General features: G+C 34.7%; 1 protein-coding gene across 4 annotated transcripts in view; it reads right to left on the bottom strand.

The window, feature by feature from the left end:
- Positions 1-13,400, bottom strand: part of RPAP2 (RNA polymerase II associated protein 2) — an 83,109-nt gene that overhangs the window by 64,262 nt on the left and 5,447 nt on the right. For all 4 annotated transcript variants that reach the window (XR_008666460.1, XR_008666459.1, XM_055340923.1 and 1 more), the window contains exons 3-6: positions 12,342-12,456; positions 11,018-11,116; positions 10,748-10,813; positions 8,165-8,253 (exon numbers count right to left, since the gene is read on the bottom strand). Coding sequence is in view for 2 of the 4 variants with exons in the window: in XM_055340923.1 (XP_055196898.1) it covers positions 8,165-8,253; positions 10,748-10,813; positions 11,018-11,116; positions 12,342-12,456 (369 nt within the window). In the remaining 2 variants the exon portion in view is untranslated. The remainder of the gene's footprint in view (positions 1-8,164; positions 8,254-10,747; positions 10,814-11,017; positions 11,117-12,341; positions 12,457-13,400) is intronic.

The raw sequence follows: 13,400 nt of genomic DNA, 5'->3' as shown, positions 1-13,400 counted from the left end.
TTTTTCCTATCCCACATCCCCACCCAAGTCTTCTTGGCTAAAATTATCAAGATTCAGTACCCTGCAGCTGTCTGGCATTTGGTCCTACACTGAGATCTGAGTATCACTATAGGGAAGAAAATATGTGTGACAATGATCCTCAATTGGATTCTTATACTCAGTAGCTAACCTGCAAAAGCAAGAGTATATTCTATCATTCCTCCAAATTCCTTCAAAAATAAAATTCTGTACTATTATATATATGAATTATGCTGGGTATACTAAGTAATATAAAGACTAAGTTCTTGGGGATCCCTGGGTGGCTCAGTGGTTTGGCACCTGCCTTCGGCCCAGGGCATGGTCCTGGGGTCCCGGGATCCAGTCCCAAATTGGGCTCCCTGCATGGAGCCTGCTTCTCCCTCTGCCTGTGTCTCTGCCTCTCTCTCTCTGTCTCTCATGAATGAATGAATAAATAAAATCTTAAAAAAAAAAGACTAAGTTCTTACTCTTAAGGACGTTACAATTTAGTAGGAAGAAAATGCCTGTTTTTAGAGCTTTACAAATATTAATCCTCATAAGAATCTACTACTATTATCATCACGTTACAGATAAAAAGACGAGTACTTAAAGGATCAGTAATCTGTGGAAAGTCACACAGTGACTAGTAAAGCAAGGAATCAAACTAAGACAAAGGGCTCAACTACATTTCTCATCATTGAAGAGAGTATGTGGTAAGTATCATACTTCTATCATGAGATACATGAGCTGCTACAAGAAATTAGGGAAGAAATAAAAACTTCTTGTTGAGTGAATGAAGAAAAGCCTTGGATTCAGTTGGGCCTATAAAGATCAACAGTTTGTATTATAAAAGCTAACGCTATGGATCTGAGGTTTTACTCCATAAACCTCTCCCTTTTTTCTCTTTCCTTTTAGGATGTTATCATATTTAAGTCTATCTTTAGAAAAAAATCAACCAACCCTGTCCTTCAACCATACAGTCCCCTTCATTTTTCATTGTAAGCTTTCTTTAAAGTCTGCACTACTTTTCAGTTCCACATCTCCTATTCAGTCATCAACCCTCTACCTCCTGGAATCTTTATGCATTACTCTATTGAGATGGCTCTTGCTAAGATCACCAGTTACCAGAGAAATGCTAAATCTAATGGATATTTTTCAGGATTCTGTCCTCCCCACCAAAACCTTTTTAAGGTGGAAGAAAAAAAATCAGTATGAAAGGAGAGCTTGAAAAAGGAAGAAACAGGAATAAATCATGAAGCAAGCCTCAGGGAGAAAAGAACCAGGAACACAGAAAAATACTGTATAAGCAATGAGGCAGAGAAATGAGAGAAGATAAGAAGAAAATAGTGGAGATTCAGCTGAATGTGCTCAATCCTTTCAGTTAGGCAGTAGGTTAAATTATCTACTATGATTTGAGACACCTGGGTGGCTCAGCAGTTGAGCATCTGCCTTTGGCTCAGGTCGTGATCCCATGGTCCTGGGATGAGTCCCACATTGGACTCCCTGCGGGGAGCCTGCTTCCTTCTCTGCCTATGTCTCTGCATCTCTGTCTGTGTCTCCCGTGAATAAATAAATTAAAAATCTTAAAAAGAAGAAAAGATTTGAACGTATCAGATAGTCAATAAGAAACAAAGAAAAAAATGGGAGCACACAATTCAGACTACACAGAATAAACTGTAACCAGGCCAGAGAAATGCACAGAGAGCAGGCTTTGGTACCAGACAGATTTCGGTTTAAATCTCAAATCTCTATATATGAGCCAAGTGTTCCGGGTGAGTCACTAAACTCTGTGAGCCTCAGTTCCATCATCCATGAAATGGGTAACAATATTTCCCAGGGATCTTGTAAGGACTGAATTAAATGACACAGCTTATGTAAAGCACTAAAAAGCTAAATGAGACAGCTTATCTAAAGTGTGTGAGAACTTTACCCAATAAAGTTCAGGAACCCAAGCAAAGAAAAAAAGGATGACTGAAGCTTAGGAAGCTGGGCGTGGTAGAAGGTTAAGGGATAAAGAATCTGGGATTGTTTGGAAGGACAATACTATAACTGCTGACCATTGTGCACAAGAAAGCTAATTTAATGAGGGTCTGGCCAACCCTAGAACAGAGCTAAGGTAGAGACAGGAGGTCAAAATGAGGTCAGAAAGCACACTCAAGACTGATAGCTATAGATGAGATAGAGGTTGTGGTGAGAAACGGGAAGCTCATATTTCAAGATCTTGGAGGCAGAATAACCCATATAAGAATAGGTCTAAGTATGGCTGAATGAAGGGGTAGTCAAAATGTAAACACTATTTTAAATCATGAATACAATTTAAGATAGTTTTATGAAAAATATCCAGCTATATGACATTTTTTGAGGAAAAATACTAAGAATTAAAAGAAAACTTAATTTCCAAAGGCAAGGGAAAATCAGAATATACTAAGGGCCTACATGATAGGTGAGTTTTTTTGTGGTATGATAACATTACATAAAATTTACCACTTAAGCCATTTTTAGTTACAATTCAGTGGCATGAAGCACATTCACACTTTTGTGTATCACCACCATCTATCCACAGGACTTTTTCATCTTCCCATACTTTCTGCTAGCTGGTTTTTACATTACTTCATTTAATACTCAGAGATTTATGACTTTATCTTTACAGATGAAGAATCTGAAGCTTTGAGAGGTTAACTAATTAATTAGTAAATCTAGGATTCAAATTTGGGTCTTTTAAAGTCCAAACTCTCTATATAACATGCTGCCTCTAATTAAAGTTAGAAAAAAGACTCAAAGTTGTAAGGGTATCTCCTTTGCTTAACCTCTCTCATAGGAACTCAATGTACTTCCGGAGCTACTATTTTCCTCTCCTTTGTTTCATTTTTCTGATTTCAGGTAAAGAGAACCACATGGAACACTGTTTCGAGATATTTGATGAGTAACCTTAACAGTCTCCTGATTCCAAGACTATAAAATGGAGAATGATACATGACACTAAAATCAATTAGATTTGACTTAATGAGGTATTAAATGAAAGGTTCAATATAAAAGTTCATTTTGTTTTGATATGAGCTGTTTTAGAAAGAATGAGGCACCAAGTTATATTGCTTTCTTTTCTACCCTTAGATGAAATTCAAAAGCTATTTGTTAAAAGTTCCATCTCTTTTTGCTCTATTTTCCAACCCCTTCAATGTTTGTTGCCCCAGAGATAGTTCTCAATCTAATCGACATGAGCTGAACTTAAAAAACAAAAATAATCATGTTACAGAATACCTTCAAACTGGTTCTTCATAAACATTTCATATTATTTTTACTGAAGTATAAATTAGATGATCAATTGTAACTTTAGCAAAAGAAACCTAAAATTAGAAATAACTTGTGCCAAAAAACCTTCTTTGAATGTATGCATATAGATATATGTGTTTGTGTTGGTCAGAATAGGTGTATTATACATAAATCAACAGAAGCAGAAGGCTACAATTCCCCACTGTGGTGGAGATTTTCCAAATATAATCTGAGACATGTTAAAACCTCTTTCAGAAAGTTTTTATTCTGTATACCAAGCAACAGAAGTGGCTGTTCAGGAAGAGGTTATAGAAGTTGTTCTGCAGAGGTTTTTGGCTTCCGCACCTCTGAGATTATACTGTTTATTGCCAAGAAGCATGTGTGAAAATCCCCTATTCTGGGCCACATGATGGCGCTTTTAGCTCTGTCAGCATTAACAATTCACCCCAATTTTATTTTTCAAACCAAAATTTGATTCTCAACATTTGTCCTTCTTAGTTTTAACTCCTGATTTTTTAGGTTATAAAGAAACTTCTAAGACTTGTCAGAGTCTACATTCAAACAAAAACAGATTTTATAACTATATGACTATCTAAATGAGTACACTGTCTCAGAGGAATTTAAGTGTATGTGGTCTGTTTCTGGCCACCAAGTGGGTGAAAAATTTCTAACTCACAACATGAGAAGCATCATACTGCGTCATGATCTAAGTCATCTAGGTCAATGTTTTGTCTCTGAGACAGTATCAGGAGACATTCTGTGGGAAACACGGCTGTTCTCGTGACATTAAAGATTCTACTCCAGATATTTTTTCAAACTTTAATAATAAAAATGAGGGAGTAGAAAACTCCAAAGGCCCCTTCCGATTCCAAAGCCTCAACAGAAAGAAGTACGGAGCTAGAATTCATGGATTTGTTTAAATCTTTTTAAAATCTATCTATATGTGTTTATTATCAGGGTAGAGAGCTTTCTATGGTATAAAATAGTATTTTAGAAATGTTAAAAGACACTACAGATTTTAGTATTTTGGTATCTGGTAAATTATATTAGCTTTTACAACAATATAAGACAAACTAAACTGAGTCAAATTCAATATTCTATTTCCAAATAGTGTGCAAGATCATGGTTTCCCTGAAGATGTCAACTTCAAGTTGTTCTGGACATGCTATAAAACATTCCTGGTTTTTCTTCATAATTGAAAAACTTTGATCTTACCCTTTATCAGCCTTCTTTACAGACTTTCCCTAGTCTTATGCCAATAATTTTAATTTTCATCACTTTTATAAATAAAACATTTCCTATCTAAACTTTTACTATGGTGACAGTGACTGACTCAGACTGTAAAACACTAGAACTAAAGGGAACTAAGAGATTAATGCAACTTTCTACTTTGCAAATGAGGAAACTAAGGCTTAGTGTTGATAACAGACTGACAGTAATATGCATGTACTGGATTATAATGTAAAGTATACTATGGTGGTCAGTGTAATAAAATATTCAATTCTTTGAGTGGATTTTAAAATTTGCTCTTATTTTTTAAAATTTTAAGTATTCAATAATTATTAATATTAATAAAATAAATAATAAAACAAAAAAATTATGACTTAATTATGGTGATATGATTTAGTATGATGGGACTTTAAACTAATGAAAACATCTCTTCCTTAAATACTAAATCCTACCATTTAAAAGCAACAATTTTTTCCCCTTTAAAAGAAGATAGGTTCTGAGACACCTGGGTGGCTCAGCTGTTACTCAGCTGTTAAGCCTTTGGCTTAGGGCATGATCCTGTGGTATTGGGATCGAGTCCCACATTGGGCTTCCTGCATGGAGCCTGCTTCTCCCTCTGTCCGTGTCTTTGCCTCTCTCTTTCTTTCTGTATCTCTCATGAATAAATAAATAAAATCTTTGGAAAAAAAAAAGATAGGTTCTGAATGGTATTTAACATTATATACCTGATACTGTATGTGAGCAGACTTTAAAAATCACATTTCTGTAGAGCTTACATATGCAACAGCTGGAAAGGCTTTTTAAAAGAATACTGAATTCTAGAATTCTGATCTTTGGAACACTTAAAAATATCAACATTCTCTGAAGACACAGTGACCTCTAGTGGATTCATGAAATAAACTGACAATGCTTGCCAGTAAGAATTTATAAATTAAGGTAAACCTGATACTGGAGATATAAAAGATACTAATATGGTTATATACTAACAAGAATCATACAAAAATAAGGGCTACCGTTATACATGTAGTATAACTGTATACAATTATATATTTATAGGTTACTCACTGGTTACTTTTAAACAACTGGAATCCTGGCATTGTTGAGAACCTATCACTCGCTTAAGAAATACAGTTAATCTTTCTGAGCTTGTTTGATAAAGATGTTGTGTTAAATTGTCCCTAAGGGCCTTTCAACTCTTTAATTATGATCTTTTCTTAATTCATTTTGTACACCAGTGTCAGATCAAATTCTGTTCAAAAGCATTTGAAGGCTCCCCAATACTTGTCCTCATTAGAATAAGTAAATTTGTTTCATTTGTGTGCTTGTTATGCCATTCCATTAACATTTCAATTTAAACTCACGGGTTTGGTTTCGTAAGTGTGTGTGTGTTGTTTGTACAGGTGTGGGTAGCCTGTTGGATACTAAGGTCACATTATACACACTGAATGTAAATTAAATTGATTTGTCTAAATTAGGGAAACCAATGCCATTTTCATCTTTCTTTTTTAGTGAGGTAGGGAAGGGCATATAAAGTAGAATTTCTTTCTTTTTTTTTTTTTTAGAGCTCTTCTTAGAAGTGAGAGGAGTCCTGACATGGTTGCCAGCACTAAGCCCCCCACTGACAGTCTTTTTATTTATTTATTTATGATAGTCACAGAGAGAGAAAGAGAGAGAGGCAGAGACATAGGCAGACGGAGAAGCAGGCTCCATGCACCGGGAGCCTGATGTGGGATTCGATCCCGGGTCTCCAGGATCGCGCCCTGGGCCAAAGGCAGGCACCAAACCGCTGCGCCACCCAGGGATCCCCTAAAGTAGAATTTCAAGAACCCCAAGCATAAAGTGACAGAGCTTCACATTCTGGGAAAAGGTGGGCGTTCTGAACATAGAATAAGATTTTGGGAAAAACTGTTTTAGATTAGCTGAAGGAAGTACCAATAATTGTATCTGAAGAATATCAAGATGACAGGAAGGGTGGTTTGGTAAATAGTTTTGAAGCAGATATGAGGATGGGCTAAATTTAACTAGAGAAGATATCACTGGAAACAATGTTAAGGATAACTTAAGAAAACACTGATTTTAACAGCTGGGGAATGGAATATGTGCAGCTGTCCTAAGACTGAGGAGGCAATAAGCAGCTCTGTTGAAACAAACATTAAGAAAGGAGAAAAAGAAAAGTAATAGTTAAGAAGGTACTCTTAGGTCCCCAGTCACCTTCGACAATGCTACAATCCTTTATCCTTCCAATAAGAAAGGCTAGTGGAGAAGTAGTGAACAAGTTTGTCTTCATTATGTGTAATTCAATTAACAAAGGTCATAGAGTGGTGTGCTTCACATATTCTCTCTATATATACATATTTATTTTTAAGAAAGTGTGTGTGAATGAGGGGCAGTCAGGAAAGAAGGAGAAAGAATCGTAAGTGGACTCCACATTGAGTGCAGAGTACAACACAGCACTTGAACTCACAACCCTGAGATCATGACCTGAGCTGAAATCAAGAGTCAGACAGACGCTTAACTGACTGAGACACTCAGGCGCCCCTTTACATATTCTAAACCACACAGCATTGGATCTGCAGGCAAAGGTGTCAGCCAACAACAGGACTATCCCTCAGTACAAATGATGCTAGTTCAAACTACAGTGGTTTCATATTACCTTGTGCATCAGGTAAGACTTGAGTAAGTTTTTTTCTTTAGGCAAAGGTATTTAGTTAACTTGCATCTCATTATGTTTATGTCATTAAATTCATTTAGCATTGATACTCTTTTACCACATGCCTTGTGTTGCAATATTCTCTATGAAACATGAGTTATTTGGGACATTATTTCATTTAACCTTGTTTGAAACTGGACAACAGAGTTCAATTACATAACAATTTTTGTTACCTTTTCTACATATGGCATTTGCCCCTCAATAATAAATTTTCTCTCAAATTCAGCAACTACTGAAATGTTGTAAAAGTTTAAACATTTCCTAAGAGGCAAAACCCCAGGAATGTTCATAATATTTTTTTGCTAAAAATTATATTGGATTTGTTTAAATTAAAAAAAATACTGTACTGATTTTTAATAGTGAGTGAATTAGTAACCTGAACTTTTTAACCTTTGTACATAGTTGTTTTTTAGTACATAGTTTTCTAACAAAATTCAGTTGGATCCTAAGATCTAGTATCTACTTGAAAACTTTAACATTCTTACTCTAAGATTATTATACTAATAGAGTTAATAGAAATAACTAACATAGCAGAAGTGACGTTCAGGTTCTGTGATTAAAACTAAAACAGAAGGGGCAGCCCAGGTGGCCCAGCAGTTTAGCGACGCCTTCGGCCCGGGGCATGATCCTGGAGACCCGGGATCGAGTCCCACGTTGGGCTCCCTGCATGGAGCCTGCTTCTCCCTCTGCCTGTGTCTCTGCCTCTCTCTCTCTGTGTCTCTCATGAATAAATAAATAAAATCTTTAAAAAATGAAAACAGCAAAGAAACACCATTTATATTTATTAATTTTCTGATTTTAAGTGTAAAATCCTTAATAACTATGCTTAAAATAAAACCATTTCCCCACAATTAAAATGTGTACAATGGTAACATCCTACAGAAAACTAGCACTACTCTCTACATATCTCAGAAAGCTGGAATATATCAACAAATTATATGTAATGATTTAAATTACCTTTCCTCTTCTCGAACCCATACTGGAGTTTTAGGAATTTGTGCTTCAAAAAACTTAGATGCTTTGTAACAAAAGTTGCTGCAAAAGCACTGAAAAAAAAATTTTAATTAGCAAATTATTTCATTCTTACTATGAAACACAACTTATGTACTGAAAACATAGTTCAAATAATGAAAACCCATGAGTCCACAACCCAAGGTAAGAACTAATGTATACCTTTGAAGCTCTCGATGTGTCTGTCCCAGATAGCATCACCTTCCATATTCCCCACTATCATACATTGTGTGTTCCTAACTCCCTTGCTTTTCTTTAGTACTGCTATCTATATATACATACCTACAAAAGACATCATTCAGTTTTGCCTAATTTTAAACTTTGTCTAAATATAATTGTACTGCTATATTTTCTGGGATTTTTTTTGTTCCACATTATATTTTTCAGATTCATGGAGGTGTAGTTTCTATATTTATACCTTTATTGTTTACGAATAATTGAGTTGTTTCTAACTTTTCTGCTATCACTACAATGTGCCTGATAAACATTTTTAAAGAATTTCTAAAATAAAAAAATACTGTTGTAAAATAAATTTACCATCTTAACCATTTTTAAGTGTTACAGTTCACGGGCACTACGTACCTTCTCACTGTACGTGACTGTGTAGTATAACCATCACACCATCCATCTACAGAACTCTTCATTTTGCAAAATCAAATTCTATACCCATTAAACAACAATCCCCATATCTGCCTCCTCAGATAATCACCATTCTACTTTTGTAACCATGAATCAAACTACTCTAGTTATCTCATATAAGTGGAATCATTTAATATTTGTCCCTTTTACAGGTTTATTTCACTTAACATGTCTTCAAATACATCTATGCTGTAGTATGTGTCAGAATTTCCTTCCTTTAAAAGGGTGAAGAACATTCTATTCTATGCATATAGCATATTTTGTTAATCCAACTAGGAACATTCCTATACATACATAGAAATACATACAGGCAAGAAATCCCTAAGAATATATACCAAAGAACAGAAAAGTTTGGCCATAAAAAATGTGTGAACTTGGCTTTACTCGATAATACCAATTTCTCCAAAAGATAATACCAATTTCTTCTCAGAAAGGATGCAATTTTATTTAACCAGTAGAATAAGGGGTTCCTAATATTTAACCAGTAGTATAAAGAGTTCCTAATATTGTTAGATTTTTATAATTTTGCTAATTTGGGGGCTGAGAGAATGTAAATCAATGTTTTTATTTTATTTTTTTAAAGATTTTATTTATTCATGAGAGACAGAGAGAGAGAGAAGCAGAAACACAGGCAGAGGGAGAAGCAGGCTCCATGCAGGGAGCCAGACGTGGGATGATCCCGGGTCTCCAGGATCATGCCCTGGGCCGAAGGCAGGCGCTAAACCGCTGAGCCACCCAGGCTGCCCATGTAAATCAAAGTTTTTATTTGGTTTTCCTGATTACTGACAAGATTGATCATCTTTTCATTCATTATCAAGTTCCTTCTATAAAATTTTTCTAGGGACACCTGGGTGGCTCAGCTAGTTAAGTGACTCCTGATTTTGGCTCAGGTCATGGTCTTGGGGTTGTGAGATGGGTATTCTCTCCCTCCCCCTCTGCCCTTACCCCCATTCGCACACATATGCACTCTTTCAGAAAAAAAAGAAAAAAATTCTACTAGGTTTAGTCATTTCTATGGAAATATACCTCCTGATTTATGGCTTATCTTTTCACTCTTTTTTGGAAACTTCTGATAAGCAAATGCTTTTAATTTTATTTTTTTAATTTTTTTTTTGCTTTTAATTTTAATGTAGAAAAAAACTTACCAATTCTTCCTCTATTGTCTGTAATTGTGTATCTTATTTAAGAAATTCTCCATGTTTACAGAAACCTTCCCATATTCTTTGAAACAGTGTTTATCTTTTAACTTTAAATCTTTAATCTACCTAAAATTGATTTTTTTATGTACACTGAAACAGGGATCAATTTTCAGTTTTTCCATTTGGATAACTATTTGTGCCACTACTATTTATTGAAAAATTCATACTTTCTCCACTGATCCACAATATTCCTGTTATTATATACAAAGTATCCACATACATGGTTAGTATGTTTCTGGATCTCTATTCTGTTCCTGATTTACTTGCTTTAAGTTGTGCTGGTATGCACAAATTTTAATTTTCAATTTAAATTTTATTTTATTTAAATTTTATTTTTAACGGGGGAGGGAGAGGCAGAAGACAGAGAAAAAATCCCAAGCAGGCTCCATGTCCAGCACAGGAGCCTGATGTGGGACTTGATCTCACTACACTAAGATCATGACCTGACCCAAAATCAAGAGTTGGGCGCTTAACTGAATGAGGCACCCAGGTGATCCTGCACTTTGAATTTTTAAATGTTCAAGTATTAATTAAAGCATGAGCAGTTTTTTCTAATATCTTGAATGAAATATTTTCAAATAAATTTTTAGCATGGCTACTTTCTAAAAGGCAAACTTTTCAACTTTTTAAAAAAATTCCATTTAGTATATTAAAAATTAACTGCCACAGTGAGAACAGCCTTTAAGCTTACCTTTCTTTCAGTAATATCATAGACTTTATTGGTTTTGGTAGAAATTTTATATTTCTGCTTTGGTACCTAAAGGGAAAAAAAAAGTATAGCTTAAGAAGAATTCAAGTAATAAATATAAACTTTATGTTACAAGATTAAATGATCTACATATCATAACTTTGGCTAACTCGTGTCATTAGTTCAAGCCTGTTTCACTTCTTCTCTTATCTACAAAGTATTTTGCTAAATATAAAAAATTAAAGCTTCTATTTTAAAATATTTGTTACTTACAATTCCTAGTTTCTTCTGACATAAAGGATAACCGCAGAGTTTGATAATAGAACGCTCATCCACGACATCGCTGTAGTGAGCAGGTGTGATGAACTTCCCCTACAATGAAATGAGAGGAGCATTTCCCCTGCTAAATTATTGGAAAACTTCATTTATCAGTGCTCTACACCTCACTGATCTCATCTGAAAATAGAGGAATAATGTCTAGCTCATAGGTATGATGGAGAGGAGAAAATAAATACACTCAACACATAGTAAGCACTCAAAAATGTTAGCTATTATTAAAAATATAAACAACCTGAAAAAACTTCTGCCAGGAGACTGTGCATCTTTGTAGATACATAGTTCATGAAATAAATCTGAGGCAGGAAAAAGAAGTGGTGCTATAGCGATTGCTATTCCAAAGCAAAACACTAAAAAGTGGATTTCATTTTAAAAATGTACTATTCAAAAAATTAGTCACATGTAAAGTAAAATATAATTTACTTGTTTTTAAAGAACTATCTTTAAAAACAATGTATATCAAAGGTGTCCTTGTGAGTCCTGACAAATTTTTCTGCAAAATCTTTCAGCTTCTGAAAACCTGTACAGGGGACTGATTAGGTACTTATAAACTAGTATCAATTATTTCCCTTTGATATACTCATGGTCAAATTTTAACGCAATAGAGTTGTTAAAAAAAGAACAACAACTTTTAATACAGATTACAATTCTCTTGTTATGTGTTAAATCATAAGTGATCTATATTTCAGGTTTTTAAAATATCAAAACTAAAATAACTACATTAACAAAAATAATAACCTTCTGTTACTAAAATAGGACAACACACAGAATATGGAAAATAACATTGGGATAATTAGTGCAAAGTGATGAAAATCAAGTGAGATTAACAGACTTGTTTAAAGAACTATTATTAAGCGGTTAAACAGGCATGTTATTTTTCTTTAGTGTATTTTAAAGTCATTATACAACCAGGAATGCGTAATAGTTGATTATTTTAAAATGTATGAATTAGGGCAGCCCCAGTGATGCAGCAGTTTAGCACTGCCTGAAACCCAGGGTGTGATCCTGGAGACCCGGGATCGGGTCTTGTGTCAGGCTGCCTGCATGGAGCCTGCTTCTCCCTCTGCCTGTGTCTCTGCCTCTCTCTCTCTCTTTCTGAATAAATAAATAAATAAATCTTTGAAAAAAAATAAAATAAAATGCATGAATTACATAGCATGCTCCCTGCATCTTGTGACTGAGAAGAGTCAAAGATTTTGATAATGCAAGGAAGTTTCATATCGTACAGATTTAAATAATGTAATAATTTCTCAACACATACACATTCCCTTAGGAATTCTTCTGTAATATCCTCTTCTAAAAGCTGTTCAACAATATGAAGAGCTTTTCTCTCAAATTCAATCTTCTTTCTCACAGCTGCTTCTAGTTCTGCTTTCCTAAAATTAAAAAACAAAAAAATTATTTAAAATTTAGAAGTTAGGGGGATCCCTGGGTGGCTCAGCAATTTAGTGCCTGCCTTCGGCCCAGGGCGTGATCCTGGGGTCCCAGGATTGAGTCCCGTGTTGGGCTCTCTGTGTGGAGCCTGCTTCTCTATCTGCCTGTGTCTCTGCCTCTCTCTCTCTCTCTGTGTGTCTCTCATGAATAAATAAATAAATAGTTTTTAAAAAATAAATAAAATAAAATTTAGAAATTATTCTACTTACAAGTTTTATCATAGCCAATTTTCTTAGAATATAGTACAAATACAACATGCTATTTAATTTTATTTTTTTAAATATTTTTACTTTTGATTCAATACTTTTAAAGTATTAACACACAGAAGTCTGCTATTTAATTTTATGTTTTTTTTAATGTTTTTACTTTTGATCCAATACTTTTAAAGTATTAACACACAGAAGTCTGCCATAATGACAGGATGATTTCCAAGGCTTAGAGTATGAAATTTTTTTGCCTGTTAGTGTTTATACTCTCTCAGTCAGTCCTGTGTGTACCTAAAAAGACAACTTTTCCTTTGAAATCCTTAGTAATCAGGAAATATTGGAGGGGGAAAAGACAACTACAGCTGTTCTTATAAGTAAAAATTTGTGTCAAGTCTCAAAAGTTAATGATAGCCCAGTCTGACAAGATAGAGTCCTATTTGCAAGGAAGTGTTTGCTTTTGTTAAGTCTTATTAAATAACTATATTGATAGGACTATGTAGTTTAGGAAAACAATCTTCCTAGGAGGGCTAGTCCTTGCCCTGGCACCAGTAGGACTATCATCCTTTGCTGGTCTCTACACATCATGGAACATAAAAGCAGAGTCTATCTGATTAACAATGGCTCTAGGAGAGTGGTTCTCAATCCTAGCTGCACATTAAGATCATCTAAGGAGATTTCTT

This window comes from Nyctereutes procyonoides, unplaced genomic scaffold (genome assembly GCF_905146905.1).
Source record: "Nyctereutes procyonoides isolate TBG_1078 unplaced genomic scaffold, NYPRO_anot_genome, whole genome shotgun sequence".
Taxonomy (NCBI): domain Eukaryota; kingdom Metazoa; phylum Chordata; class Mammalia; order Carnivora; family Canidae; genus Nyctereutes; species Nyctereutes procyonoides.
The sequence above is the reverse complement of the archived record's forward strand: the minus strand, read 5'-3'. Positions and strand labels throughout refer to the sequence as shown.